Below are 15,563 nucleotides of genomic sequence, written 5' to 3' on the forward strand. Positions count from 1 at the left end.
CGAATCCTGCTGGGTTTCAACGGTTTTTGATGATTCATTCTTAAAAAATACGTCAACGCAATTAATATTTTCCGAGTCCGAACGTTTTATTTTGTTCGTGTATGAACGCCAATTGTGAGACTTTTTCTGTTTTAACGTTTATATCTTGGCTTTCACATAACCCGGATGAAAATTCGACTGGTTTCCGGTAATTAATTGACGAAACACCCTTCTCGCGCAAGACCGGAATCCAGTAAAATAGTCACATGATTAATACGATTAGTTGCCCGGTTTCCATGACGTAATTTAAGAGCTATATATAGAATCACTGGGATTCCCAGATTTGAGTGTTCGTCGGGAGAGAGAGAGAGAGAGAGATCGTTGTACATGGTACAAATTGGATAAGCGTCGACTTCCCAAAAGAAAAAAAAATTTCTTCGAGGGTAAAATATTATATTTTGGTGAAAAATTATATTTTTGGAGGGGAAATGGTATTTTTAGGGGAAAAATTCTGGTAGGGGAAGACGCCGAATATCGGCGTCACTTTCTTAGTAAAAAAAACCCCTGTATTGATAATCAACCACAACAAGAGGATTTTTTCATTTAACACTTCAAAATCTGCCCAATACAAATAAAGATAAAACCTTGACAGAAAAATTCTGCATGTATGTTTCTTGTGGATGAAACTGGTCCAAGTCCACTCCTAGGAGTTCACACATGTATGATAACCTAAAATAAGTCAAGAAACTAATAGCATCTCAGCAGATTGAGACTAGTACGCAAGTTAATAATTGCACTGTTTTTCTTCGTGCTTGCCATCTTCATCACTTTCATCACTAGATGAGTCTGAATATGGAATGTTCAATACATTAGTTGAATGTTCTCTTCTTTTTTCAAAATTTAACACAGTGGTACTTGTATTTAGCCCAGGAAAATGTATATCATTACTTTCTCCAAACATTTTATCTCTATGATTACATAAATTATCATCACTATTTCTTGTACTTGAACCATCATTAGCAAATGCACCAAATGTAAGCATGTTTGTTTGAACTTTGAAGGGATTGAAGTCTAAGGGAGCGTCCACAGTGTCTGGGTTAACATTGAGCACAACTTCAGGAGTTTCTGTTGAGGTACTAATTTCACCAGTATACATCTCTAATTCATCCAACTGTTCAAGAACTGGTATACTCAATGGAATGAACTCCTCATGTTCTGATTTCTTGTCCTTTCTTCTTAAAACTCTAGATTTTTCATCTGTAATAAGATAAAAAGAAAAAACCATGATGTCCATTAGCACTTTCAAGACAATATTAAATCACTGGGTATTTTAAAACGATGAAAATGACATTATCATTCTTTGATAGCACAACTTTATTTTGAAAAAACAACAACAACAACAACAACAACAAAAGTAAAAACGGGATAAACAAGCAAATTCGTTGAATCGATATCCCCCCCCCCCCCCAATATGATTCTGGACACAAAAGTGTTATATTTGACACAAAGAAAGCATTTTTTCAAGATACAAAGGGCCATAACTCTGTTATTATCAGATGGTGTACAATGCCATTTGGCGTGCATCATCCTATTATCCATATATATACTCATACCACGTTTCAATGAAATCCACCAAAGCACTTCCAAGATATGGCTCCGGACAGACGGACGGAAAGATGGACGGACGGGCCGACAACGCCAAAACAATATCCCTCTGCCTATTGCGGGGGATAAAAAACAGACTGAATGTGCGAATTGTTGCACTGACTCTTGAAAACATGTAAGACACAAACAGAAAGCCTGTAAACAAGAAATGTGTTCGTCAGAAACACAGTGGCCCCTACTGCACCGCTTTGAAATAAAATTTATCATTTGGCAGGTATAGAAATCATCTCCCTTTAAAGCTTATTACTTCCCTTGGGTTTTGTCCAATCCAACTGGTGGGGGGGGGGGAGGTGTCTGTAGACAGTCAAAAATGACCAAGTCAGACATCACTGACAACCAAGGCCTGTGGTTTATCAAAGAGATCATAGCCAGAGTTCATCATGACATAAGTCCACAGGTATGTAATGAACCCTACCATTCACAAATTAGTACAGGAAAGAAATGATAATTATATCATTTAAAAACAAGGGACAAAATTGTCACAAAACCAGGTTTTCATTGTAAAAAAAATCTGATAAAGGGAGACAACTCAAACTGAACTTTTGAAATGAACAAACAAAATTAACCCCCTTTGTAAGTTTGTTTTAAAATAAATCTATTTTTAGTTGTGGCGACCTTGACATTGGAGATATTGACGGGATTCTTTCGTGCGACACACCGTCCCATGATGGTGAACAAATGTGCCAAATGATTTTAAAATCTCATAAATTAATGAATGACATAGTTATAGCCCTGACAAGCTCATTTATGGCTATTTTTTACCTTTGAACTCAAAGTGTGACCTTGACCTTGGAGATATTGACGTAATTTTTTCGCGCGACACACCGTCTAATGATGGTTAACAAATGTGCCAAATGATTTTAAAATCACACAATGAACGACAAAGTTATGGCCCGGACAAGCTTGTTCCGCCCGCCCGCCAGCCCGCCAGCCAGCCCGCCAGCCAGCCAGCCAGCCAGCCCGCCCGCATTCGCCAATCTAATAACCAGTTTTTTCCTTCGAAAAACCTGGTTAAAAACCTTTGACAAATCAATCATTTGAGTTATAAATAATCAAAATAAAAAAATCTGTACAGTAACTGTGAAAAGAAATTCTTGGTAAGGAAATATATAATCTGAGATTTATAATTATGTAAATTACTTCCCTTGAAGATAATTGTCTCTAACAAATCTCTATTTTTAGTAGCAAATAATTAAAAGCCACTACCGTGACTGTTGATTCACCACTCAAAATGTGCAGCTCCATGACATACACATGCATGCCAAATATCAAATTGCTATGTTCATTATTGAATAATTATCTCCCTTCAAAGCATATTGCTTCCCTTGGATTTGTATTTTTGACCTTAGACCTTGAAAGATGACCTTGACCGTGACCTTTTACCACAATGTGTTTGTCAGAAACACAGTGCCGCCTACTGCGCCGCTTTGATTTATTTAACAAAAATATATAATTTGGCAGGTCAGATAATTATGTCCATTTAAAGCTTATTACTTCCCTTGGATTTTTTTTTTGACCCTGTGACCTAGTTTTTGACCCGGCATGACCCATATTCGAACTTGACCTAGATATTGTATAGATACAACTTCTGACCAAGTTTTGTAAAGATCGGATGAAAACTATTTGAACTAGAAATGGCGCGGCAGAGGCCGACGCGTATCCCCACGCCGCATGTTTGACCCAGGGGCGCCCCAGGGTTGGTAATGGGGCCATGCATAGTTGAGATTGACCGTATTGTCATAAGAGAAGTTCAGTATCAATTAGAAGTGAATCAGTGTAGAAATAAGGAAATTATAGTAAAAGGCAATTTGGGGTGGGCGTGGCCTAAGTGGGCGGGGCACCCTAGGGTTGGTTATGGGGCCATGCATAGTTGAGATTAACCGTATTGTCATAAGAGAGGTTCAGTATCAACTTGAAGTGAATCGGTGTAGAAATGAATAAGTAATAGTAAAAGTCAATTATGGGTGGGCGTGGACTGTGTGGGCGGGGCGCCTCAGGGTTGGTAACGTGGCCATGCATAACTGAGATTGACCATATTGTCATAAGAGAGGTTCAGTATCAATTTGAAGTGAATCGGTGTAGAAACGAAGAAATTATAGTAAAAGGCAATTTTGGGTGGGCGTGGCCTATGTGGGCGGGGCGCCCCAGGGTTGGTAATGGGGCCATGCAGAGTTGAGATTGACCGTATTGTCATAAGAGAGGTTCAGTATCAATTTGAAGACAATCGGTGTAGAAATGAAGAAATTATAGTAAAATAACCTTAAAAAATGAGTAAAAATCTCTGACCCAGCCCAACCCCTACCCCCATAACTTTTGACCCAGGGGTCAGATAAAAATTCCAAATAGTGCAGGGTCGCTCCTATGCTCATAGCTTCCATGTGTGTAAGTTTCAAGGTTCTAGTGCTAATAGTGTAGGAGAAGATAGTGGCCAGGACGGACAGACAGACGGACGGCGGAGATAACCACAATATCCCCACGCTTTTCAAAAAAGCGTGGGGATAAAGACAATTTTGGGTGGGTGAGGCCTTTTATGGGCGGGGCACACCAGGGTTGGTAATGGGGCCATACCTAGTTGAGATTGACCGTATTGTCATAAGAGATGTTCAGTATCAATTTGAAGTAAATCGGTGTAGAAATGAAGAAATTATAGTGAAAGGCAATTTTGGGTGGACGTGGCCTATGTGGGCGGGGCGCCCCAGGGTTGTTAATGGGGCCATGCATAGTTGAGATTGACTGTATTGTCATAAAAGAGGTTCAGTATCAATTTGAAGTGAATCGGTGTAGAAAAGAAGAAATTATATTAAAGGCAATTTTGGGTGGGCGTGGCCTATGTGGACATGGCGCCCCAGGGTTGGTAATGGGCCATGCATAGTTGAGATTAACTGTATTGTCATAAAAGAGGTTCAGTATCAATTTGAAGTGAATTTGTGTAGAAATAAAGAAATTATAGTAAAAGGCAATTTTTGGTGGGCGTGGCCTATGTGGCCGGGGCGCCCCAGGGTTGGTAATGGGGCCATGCATAGTTGAGATTGACTGTATTGTCATAAAAGAGGTTCAGTATCAATTTGAAGTGAATCGGTGTAGAAATGAAGAAATTATAGTAAAAGGCAATTTTGGGTTGGCGTGGCCTATGTGGGCGGGGCGCCCCAGGGTTGGTAATGGGGCCATGCATAGTTGACATTAACTGTATTGTCATAAGAGAGGTTCAGTATCAATTTGAAGTGAATCGGTGTAGAAATGAAGAAATTATAGTAGAAGGCAATTTTAGGTGGGCGTGGCCTATGTGGGCATGGCCTATGTGGGCGGGGTGCCCCAGGGTTGTTCATGGGGCCATGCATAGCTGAGATTGACCGTATTGTCATAAGAGAGGTTCAGTATCAATTTGAAGTGAATCGGTGTAGAAATGAAGAAATTATAGTAAAAGGCAATTTTGGGTGCGCTTGGCCTATGTGGCCGGGACGCCCAAGGGTTGGTAATGAGGCCATGCATAGTTGAGATTGACCGTATTGTCATAAGAGAGGCTCAATATTAATTTGAAGTAAATCGGTGCAAAAATGAAGAAGTTAATGTAAAATTACATTAAAAAATGAGTGAAAATCTCTGACCAAGCTTGGCCCCAACCCCCATAACATTTGACCCAGGGGTCAGATCAAAATTCCGTCACTGTCACCGTCCCATATATGCTCATAGCTACCATGTATGTAAGTTTCAAGGTTCTAGTGCTTATTGTGTAGGAGGAGCAGGTGGCCAGGACGGACGGACAGACGCACATCACCACAATATCCCTACTCCGAAAAATGTGGGGATAATTAGAGAGCGGGCACGAAAAGTGTGACAGACTGATTAGAGCGCGGACACGAAAAGTGTGACAGACTGACAGACAGACTTACAGACGGACAGTTCTAAAACTATATACCCCCTTGTCTTAGAAAGGGGGCATAAATAGTCAGAATGACAAAAAATCTGTGTTTGATAAACAAATATCATCCTAGTGCACTTGGTAGATGGCCCAATGGGGTTTGAGTGAATCTGTCTGTTTTGCTTCATAAGAACCCTCATACAAGAATCCAAGTGTTTTAGTAAGACGGGCAGGTATGAAATATAAATGTGTACGAGCAAAGTAAGGTTTGATAATACAAGCATATTGGGGACTTGGTAATAAGTAAAATTGGTGTAAGTATGTAAGTGTAGCTGATAGACAAAACTGTTCTAGTTAACCAAGAAAAAGATCATTTAAATTATTTTCAGTCCAAACTAGAGCTTTGTCACAGACGTGACTAATACCCCCACATTCTGCATTGACACAGAATATTTTGCATGTTGTCTTCACAAAAAACAGCAGACACTATGCTCAATGTTTAAAACACACATAGTGACCCCGTGACCTATTTTTGACCCGGCATGGTCCATGTTCGAACTTGACCTACACATCATCTAGATACAGCCTCTGACCAAGTGTGGTGAAGATCGGATGAAAACTACTTGAAGTAGAGAGCGGACACCATGCTCAATGTTTAAAACGCACTTAGTGACCCCATGACCTAGTTTTTGACCTGCCATGACCCATGTTTGAACTTGACCTAGACATCATCTAGATACAACTTCTGACCAAGTTTGGTGAAGCTCGGATGAAAACTACTTGAATTAGAGAGCGGACACCATGCTCAATATTTAAAACGCACTAAGTGACCCCGTGACCTAGTTTTTGACCCGACATGACCAATATTCGAACTTGACCTAGACACCATCTAGATACATCATCTGACCAAGTTTGGTGAAGATCGGATGAAAACAACTTGAAATAGACAGCGGACACTAAATACGGACCGACAGACTGACCGACCAACCGACTGACAGACAAGCTCACTCCTATATACCCCCCTAAACTTCGTTTGTGGGGTATATTTAGGTCAAGGTCAAAGAAAGTTGGGTGCTGAATAGAGAATGGTGATAAACATCAACTGTGTAAGTATCAACGAGTTGTAGCCAGGGGCGTTGGTGCTAGACAAAATGTTTCCATGAACTGCACCTATCATAGACAGGAAGACATATGGACAAGCTAATCATGTCATGACTCCAGCTGGGGAAATAAAATAAGGGGTCAGCATTTCCGGTTCTTGTTTGGAGAAGGTAAATCAGATTGGGCATCATGCACATAAGCAACAACAATGTATTTAAGTGTTTTAGCAAGCAGTCCAAAAAAGGTCAAGGTAAAAATGAGTTGGGTGTTTGATAAACCATGGTTATAAGCAACAATTGTGTAAGTATCAAAGAGTTATACCAAGAGGTGTTGGTGCTAAGCAATAAGTTTCAATCTACTTAACCTATCAAAGACAGACAGTCAGACATATCCGTAGGATAATCATATACATGTTGTAATGACTAGGGAAATCAAAAATAAAGAACCAGTACTTTTGCCTTTTTTTGAAGGTCAATCATTGCTTGAAATATCATAAGCAAGCGTGATTATTTGAGAACAACCATTTACAGGACTAAAAAAGGGTGGTGTTCAAAAGTCTCAGTGAAATTCTGTCAGACCTTGAACAAAGCCAATTAAACAGTTAAAAGGTAAAAAAAAAAGCAAAAACTGAAATACTGGCCCTTTTGGTTGGTAAAATGTTTTGGTGAGGATGGCATCTATTTGCTTGTTATTAGCCAATGAAATTGCATTTGGACCAGTAATAACCAGAGATTAAAAAACATCAACTCAAGAAATTGATTTGTGACAGTCGTACAGAGACCTACACAATTATTCATCATTGGCTAACAAAGTAAAAAGGTTAACCTGATGTTTTATGCTTTCTGCTGTAAGGTTTGTCAGTCCATGGCACATGTTGGTCAGAAGGACAGAGCTCCCGGTACTTCCGCAGGTATGCCTTGTATTCACGGGACAGCCTTTCTATCTGTTGTGAGAACTCTGACAGTTTGCGCTCTGGGTAACATGTAACCTGAGATTGCTGAAACAGTTTTCCGTGAAATTATTGTTGTTGTCTATTAGAACACCATGAATCAATGAAATACAGCTTAGATAATCAGAAGCTTTTGATTTCTTGTAAAGATGCAGATCTTTGAATTAACCATAATAAATGCAGAATAAAAGAAATCCTTCAATGAAATCATTCTCACTAAATACAATGTCACTTTGCTTCATTATTTCTGCACAAAATATGCAAGAATTTTGGCTACATTTAATACATTAAAATTTATAAAAGATTGTAAACAGTATTGCATCACATCTAACAAACCTGTTTAAAAATACGGGTTTTATTAGTGATGAAAAATTAAAATCTATTTTAAAACATATATATTTTCTGACGATTTGGCTTATGAATGTATTGCATGTTGTTTATCTAATTGACATAAAGCTTTTGTTATGATAATTTACTTATAAAACTTACTTTCAAGTAGAAGTCAATATCGCTCTTAATACTTGGAATCCACTTCTTTACTTCAGCTGCAGTTTTTAGCGAGCCCTTCAATTTGAAGTAAACAAACTTTTTTCCAAAAATGTTAATATGATAACAAGATCTTAGGCTAAAACCTCAAATTTAAGATGTAATAGCAAATGGAATATATTCAGTAATCTTTAAAGAAAATCATTTCATAAATATTTATATGAAAAAAGACGTTGTACAGCTGTTAAAATCTAAAATCAAAGTACAGGTCAAGACATATGTAATTCTAGTAAGTGTTTTACTAACTAATTATCTGGAAAAAATAATATTCAATTACCAATCCTGGTCGAGGTGGGTTTTTCTTTTCTTTCTCTGCAATTGCAAAAGATATAGATATCGATGACATACATAATGTAAAATTTTACCAGTGCTGAAATGTAATTATACCTAATTATTATGTTAGAATATGGTTCATCAATAGTGACTAGAACCCTTCAACCAGATATGCTCTTTCAACAATAATTCTGAATACTCAATATGAAATTGATATAATACTTTTTTTAAATCCAACAATAGTAGTGTGTACCTCTTTTTAAACAAACCAACTATTCTATCTATCTCCCAGTAAGGTCAAACCCCTTCTGGGGACATAGACCTGTCGCGCGTCAACCGACAAGAATGTTAGTAAGACTGAAATAAAGATATAAAAGAGGGAAAGAAGTGTGTAATTTTTTAAAAACAGGTTAAAAACAGATCAGGTTTTCTTATGGGGAGATATGTTCAACCTGGCTAACAGCCAGGCTGAACTCGGGTCCAGGGAGGGTGACAATATCAGGAGGTAGAGCATTCCAGTGGATGATTGTTCTGGGAAAGAAGGAAAACTTATGATCAGTTGTGGTTTGAATATTATGGAATGCTTTTGTATGGGAGGTTCTTGGTGGTCTAGTGATAGGTTTGAGGTAGTCAGGTATAGGAATGGCTACCTGGTTATGCAAGATGTTGTGAACCATAACCAGGCGCTGGTCAATACGGCTGAGGTCAAGGCGTCGCCAATTTAAGGAAGAAATCATGTCTGTGACACTGGACAGCCTACTGAAGTCCTGTTTGGCCCAACTGGCAGCCCTATGCTGAACTGACTCAAGTTGTTCAATGCGAGTCGCAGTATGCGGGGACCACGCAGAGGAGCTGTACTCCAGCTGGGGTCTGACCAGTGTTTTGTATGCGGTGGATACGAGTTCTGGAGAATATACTTTTAGGTTGCGTCTGAGAAAACCTAGTGTTTGATTTGCTTTTTTTGTGATGTTGTCGATGTGGTTATTGAAAGAAAGGTCATGGGATATAGTGACGCCGAGGTATTTAGCAGAAGGGACAGATTCTAGAATGGTGTTATGTAAGAGATATTGTGTTGGTATGACTGTTTTGCGTATTGTGATTTGGATGACTTGGCATTTTGATGGATTGAATTGCATATCCCACTTTGTTTCCCATTGTTCGAGTTGTTGTAGATCTTGTTGGAGTAGGCTAGAGTGAGATGCAACAGTGAGGGAGAGATAGATGGCAGTATTATCAGAAAAAAGTCTTACTTTAGAGGAGCGGACATATTCGGGAAGGTCATTTATGTAGATAAGGAATAGGAGAGGTCCGAGCCCTGGGGTACACCGGAGGAGACAGGGATAGTACTGGAGGTGTAGCCATTAACAACTACAGATTGTGACCTATTGTTCAGGAAACTTTTTATCCACTTAAGAGTATGGCCTCTAATTCCATAGTAGTGCAGCTTATAAAGTAGTTTTTCATGATTAACCATATGAGGTCAACTTGGCTTTTTAGGTTTACAGCCTGAAGGATATCATCAATGAGCATTAGAAGTGACATGACCTCTTTTCTCAAAACCCGTGCTGCAGTTCATAGAAGAGATTAGATTTTGTGAAGTGCTTAGTGATGCTAGATGAGACTATGTGTTCCAGGGCTTTGCACAGGATACAGGTAAGAGAGATAGGGCGGTAGTTAGCTGGGTCTGACCTGGAGCCTTTTTTGTAAACTGGGGCCACATTTGCCATTATTTTCGTATAGCCTTCAGCTTCACATGTATAAATTAGCATATCGTTCTAGCGACTCGCTCTTTACAGAACCGGTTTAACCGATTGAAAGTCATTTAATTGAGCGAACCCTATGACGTCAACAACCACATTTCTCATAATCGTTTTAGCGCTCGAAGCGACAACATCGTGCACGTTAATTCTATTCTTCTTTTGGACCACGTGTTCGGTTGGTAAGTCTTACTTGGTGATTTTTATTTTATATTGAGTGCGCTTTAGGACGCTGTCCAGAGCTTTGGTTTCGGGAATTGAAATGACCAGCACTCGTGGGGACGATGTCCTCAGACTATCCGACTCGTCGGATACTGAATTTTCTGGTTTCGACATTGTCGACACGCCATACGTTGCTCAAACAATTGATGTTTGTACAGACGATGTCTGTACCGAAAAACGACATAAAAGTCCGGTGAAAGGGAAAAAGATTGTAAAATCCTCTAAAAAATCCAAACCTGAAAGTAAAAAGAAACCTAAACCGGATTTGCAAAAGCCTTCATGTTCGAAAAGTAAAAAACAAACTATGGACTTAAATAATTTGTCTTCTGAAGACCTTTTGGTATTGAAACAAAAGCTTGGTTTAGTTGCCGAGCAATCTGACAGAAGACCATTTTATGACAGACCCAATATTCACGTCTCAATTGATAGAGATGACATTTCGGACAATGAACATATTTCGGATAATGAACACATTTCGGACAATGAACATGGCTCTAGTGTGGCAAGGAAAATTTGTAATGAACTTTTTTCCAATAGTGATTCTGACGAGGAATGGTCGCCTCCCAAAACCAAAGCTATGGAGAAGGGTCAACATATTGCTGATTCCCTTGCTCATATGATTAATTTAGCTTGTAGTACACCTTGTGACATTGAGGGAATTGTTTCTAAATATAAAATTCCTGGGAACCTTGACAAAGCCTGCCCTCCTATTGTTAATGCCGAGGTGTGGCGTATAATGGATAGAAAAGGCCATGCCTCAGATAAGGGGCTGCAAGATGTGCAGGCAATTTTGACTGCTGCTATGGTTCCCATTATCAAGCTGGCAGAAACAGTTAAAAAGTCAAATGTTAAAGTTCAATGCAAGGAATATATTGCAGATGCCCTTACTCTAATGGGTCAAGTGCAATACAATATTTCTGTTAAACGCAGATATGGTATTAGGCCACACCTGAATAAAAAGTATGCATCACTATGCAATGTTAGTATGCCAATCACTACCAAGTTGTTTGGAGATGATGTTACAAAAGACCTGAAAGCCTGTGACTCAATGTTTAATATAGGATCAGGAAAACCATGGTGGAAGTCAAAGACTCTACGTCCAACTCACAGGCCATACAGAGGCAGTTCCAATTATTCAAATTATGGTGGCGCTGGTGTAGGCCGTTTCCAACCATACCCACAGAGAGGCGGGCGACCTTTTCGAAGGGGTCTCTCAGGTGGCAGTTTTCGAGGACGAGGTGGATACGGCCAATCCCCAAGTGGAAAATAGATCGATGGTAGGTAAGACACAGTTCTTTATTGATTCATGGAGAAGATTAACCTCAGATAAATGGGTTTTAGATACTGTCAGTGGTTACAGGATTGTTTTTGATAAACAACCTATTCAAAAAAGAGTGCCTTTGGAATTTCCCTTTATAAGTGAACAGCGTAAGATTGTGGAGGAAGAAATTAAGACCTTGATAAACATAGGTGCCATTGTTGAAACTATACACGAACCAAATGAGTTTATTTCAACACTGTTTATTGTTCCAAAACCGAACGGGAAATATCGACCTGTTATAAATTTAAAGTTTTTAAATGAGTTTGTTCAATACAATCATTTTAAACAAGAAACCTTTAAGGTGGTTCTTGATTTATTGCAAAAAGATGATTTTTTGACTTCTGTTGATATGGAGCAAGCTTATTTTCATATACCAATACATGCGGAAAGTCAAAAGTTTTTGAAATTTTATTGGAATGGCCATTTATATAAATTTGTGTGTTTGTGTTTTGGTTTAGCATCGGCACCATATGTGTTTACTAAAGTGTTGAAACCAGTCTTTTCATATTTTCGTCAGATTGGGATACGCTGTTCGTACTATATTGATGACTCTTTAACAATGAATAAAGACAAAGAGACTTGCAAAAACAATACTGATACAGTTGTCCATATTCTTACATCACTGGGATTTTCTATCAATGACAAGAAATCTGTTTTAGTTCCCACACAAAGAATAGTGTTTTTTGGGTTTGTAATTGACACTGTACTTTTCAGAGTATTTTTAACAGAAGAAAAGTTGGAGAAAATACGTAAACAAGCTGAAAAGTTGTTAAAAACAAAATTAGTTGTTGTAAGACATTTAGCGTCTTTTATTGGGTTGTTAGTTAATGCATTTAATGCAGTGTTAGAAGCGCCTTTACATTATAGATCTTTAGAAAGAGACAAGCTTACTGGCTTGTGTTCAGACTCAAACTTTGACAATAGTATTCAGTTGTCAATATCATCCAGAAATGACATTATCTGGTGGCTTAACAATGTGCGAGACAAAAATGGTAAAAGCATAAAACCAAAACTCATTTCTTGTCATTGCAAGACTGATGCTTCTCTTCAAGGATGGGGTGGTGTGAATACCCAAAATAATAAATTTGCTAATGGCAGATGGACGACAAATGAAATGCAATTATCCATAAATATTTTGGAACTGATGGCAATTTTTAATGTCTTGCAATCCCTTTATTCAGACTATTGTAATGAACATATTGAAATCCAATCAGATAATGTAATCGCCATCAAGTATATTAATGATATGGGTGGAATGACATGCAGTGTTATGGACTCTATAGCCAGGGATGTATGGTATTGGTGTATTAAAAGGGACATATTTATTACAGCCGTTCACATACCAGGTGTCAAAAATGTTGAAGCTGATTTTTATTCCAGAAATTTTTCTGATTCATCAGAATGGATGTTAAAGAAACAGGTTTTTGAAAGAATTTGCTGTCAGTTTTTTACACCGTTGATTGATCTATTTGCATCAAGGTTAAACAAGCAAACCGAGCTATTTGTGTCATGGTTTCAAGAGCCAGGTGCAATATTTGCTAATGCTTTTCATATGTCATGGCATGATACTAAACCATATATTTTTCCACCGTTTTCATTAGTAGGGAAGGTAATCTGCAAAATTAAAGAAGATGCTGTGGACAGAGCAATTGTTATATTTCCTTTATGGCGGACACAACCTTGGTTTCCTTGTTTAATGGAAATTATTTCTGATTTTCCGGTCAGACTTCCAAGACATCGAGACATCCTGACATTACCACACAATGGACAAGTTCACCCGTTGTCAAAGAGACTCGACTTGGTCGCGGCAGTTGTATCGGGGAGGCCCTCCGTTGTAGAGGACTTTCATCAGAGACTACAACCATCATCTTGGCTGCCTGGAGAAGAGGAACTCTCAAACAGTATGATTCTGCATGGCGGAAGTGGATGTCTTGGTGTATGTGCAGGGAAACTTCTCCCTTTAACTCATCTGAAGTAACTGTACTTCAATACTTGGAGCATTTAAGGTCTATTAACAAGTCATACTCTGTGTTGAACACTCATAAATCAATGTTAATGCAAACATTACCCTTTTTTGGAAATAAGTGGTGTAAAGACTGTTTTTTAATTCAGAAATTTATGAAGGGAGTTTTTCATTCTCGTCCTCCAGTACCTAGATACCAGTTTGTGTGGGATGTTACTCTTGTATTGAATTTTTTAAAGTCTTTGAATCCATTGTGTAATTTATCATTAAAAATGTTAACATTTAAAGTGGTTGCACTTTTGGCATTAGGAAATGCACCTAGAGCTCAAACTTTGATTTCTATGGATTTGTCTTGTATGAAAAAAGAAGGGGCTGTGCTTATTTGTGTGTTTCCTAATTTATTGAAAACTACCAAGTTAGGTAGACCTTATGTTATGAAGATTGAACATTTTAAGGATGAAAAATTATGCATTTTGCATTCTTTGTTGTTTTATATTAGAGTTACGAAACCACTTAGGAAATCTTCAAAATTGTTCATTTCTTATGTGACTTATAAAGCAGTTACATCTAGTACTATTGCTAGATGGCTAAAGAGTGTGTTGGACCTTTCAGGTATAAACACTGATTATTTTAAAGCACATTCATTTCGAAGTGCCTCTACATCAGCTGCATATGCAAAAGGTTGTAGACTTAAAGACATCTTAAGTACAGCTGATTGGACATCAGATAAGAATTTTAAAAAGTTCTATTTGAGGGAGTCTGTTGATTCAAAAAGTTTTGTAAACAGCGTGTTTTCAAAGTAACGTTTAATTAAATATTAGGACGGGATTTTTCTCTGTTTATGAATACTTCATCATTATGACATTGTTACAGTAATGTCAATAATTGTGGTTGTTAGGCTACATATGTTCATTTTCTTATTGAATTTGTTGATATTTACATGTATCCTACAAATTTGATATTCAATGAAATTTGGGAAAATAAATGTATTTTTCTTGCATATGGTATTGCTCAGTGTTGGTTTTGATTTGTTCTTTTTTAAACTGAGTATATGTTCTAATTGTTATTTATGCAGGCGTTTTTTGTCTTTAAAGATGCTAATTTATACATGTGAAGCTGAAGGCTATACGAAAATAATGTCCCCTCATCCAAGCTTTAGTGAGGGATGAAGGGGCATTATTGGAGTATAGCCGGAGGCTGAGCATGTATAAACCCAACCCTTTTACATATTTTATGAAGATTGTTTTTTAATCCCATATGTATTGGATTCCCTCCCATGATACGGGTATTCACAAAAAACGCCTAGCTTTAAACTTATGAGAAATGTGGTTGTTGACGTCATAGGGTTCGCTCAATTAAATGATTTTCAATCGGTTAAACCGGTTCTGTAAAGAGCGAGTCGCTAGAACGATATGCTAATTTATACATGCTCAGCCTCCGGCTATACTCCAATAATGCCCCTTCATCCCTCACTAAAGCTTGGATGAGGGGACATTTTCCATATTTCAGGGATGGAGCCATGCTGCAGTGATTTTTTGAATAACTCTAACAGAATTGGGGCAAGTTCTTTACTGAGATTTTTAAGAACTGTTGGTCTTATTTGGTCAGGCCCTGCAGCTTTAAGAAGATCAAGATTTTTTAGGAGTTTTTCGATACCATTAGTGGAGAGTTCAATGTCAGGCATGGGGTTATGAGAACTAAACATTTCATTTGGGGTCTCTCTTTCTGTATCTGCATTGTTCTGTACCTTCATTTCGGCCAGGGATTTGAGCGAGATAGGAGATTTGGATGTAAATACATGTACAGACTGAAATTGTTCATTTAGTGCTGTGACTTTATATTGGTCAGATGTGTGCAGTTTATTGTTTTTCTTGAGTGAGTCAATGCCAGTTGAGTCTTGCTTTGCGTGTTTGAGTATAGTTTTTTGG

The 15,563-nt window shown here is 38.2% G+C and overlaps 2 protein-coding genes across 7 annotated transcripts in view; one reads left to right on the plus strand and one right to left on the minus strand.

Annotated features, from left to right (window-relative positions):
• The window catches only part of LOC127861399 (uncharacterized), a 35,391-nt gene that overhangs the window by 15,806 nt on the left and 4,022 nt on the right, over nucleotides 1-15,563 (minus strand). Inside the window, exons 2-6 of one of the 4 annotated variants that reach the window (XM_052399855.1) lie at nucleotides 8,377-8,411; nucleotides 8,043-8,117; nucleotides 7,430-7,601; nucleotides 1,593-1,697; nucleotides 553-1,236 (exon numbers count right to left, since the gene is read on the minus strand). In XM_052399855.1, coding sequence (XP_052255815.1) covers nucleotides 764-1,236; nucleotides 1,593-1,697; nucleotides 7,430-7,601; nucleotides 8,043-8,117; nucleotides 8,377-8,411 — 860 coding nt within the window. In that variant the 3' untranslated portion in view covers nucleotides 553-763. Of the gene's footprint in view, nucleotides 1-552; nucleotides 1,237-1,592; nucleotides 1,698-7,429; nucleotides 7,602-8,042; nucleotides 8,118-8,376; nucleotides 8,412-15,563 lie in introns of those variants that run through there. The other 3 variants (XM_052399856.1, XM_052399857.1, XM_052399853.1) reach the window with 3 other exon arrangements.
• Nucleotides 10,209-14,642, plus strand: LOC127861398 (uncharacterized). 3 transcript variants are annotated; one of them, XM_052399846.1, is made up of 3 exons: nucleotides 10,209-10,311; nucleotides 11,413-11,628; nucleotides 13,398-14,642. In XM_052399846.1, exons 2-3 carry the CDS (start codon nucleotides 11,626-11,628, stop codon nucleotides 14,436-14,438), a joined length of 1,044 nt encoding a protein of 347 aa, XP_052255806.1. In that variant the 5' UTR covers nucleotides 10,209-10,311; nucleotides 11,413-11,625; the 3' UTR covers nucleotides 14,439-14,642. The 3 variants fall into 3 exon arrangements, 2 of the variants coding, with proteins under 2 accessions (XP_052255806.1, XP_052255805.1); XR_008040202.1 differs by lacking the exon at nucleotides 10,209-10,311 and having other exon boundaries at nucleotides 10,976-11,632; XM_052399845.1 differs by lacking the exon at nucleotides 10,209-10,311 and having other exon boundaries at nucleotides 10,979-11,628.

The sequence above is a fragment of the Dreissena polymorpha genome, chromosome 16, assembly GCF_020536995.1.
Source record: "Dreissena polymorpha isolate Duluth1 chromosome 16, UMN_Dpol_1.0, whole genome shotgun sequence".
Lineage (NCBI taxonomy): Eukaryota > Metazoa > Mollusca > Bivalvia > Myida > Dreissenidae > Dreissena > Dreissena polymorpha.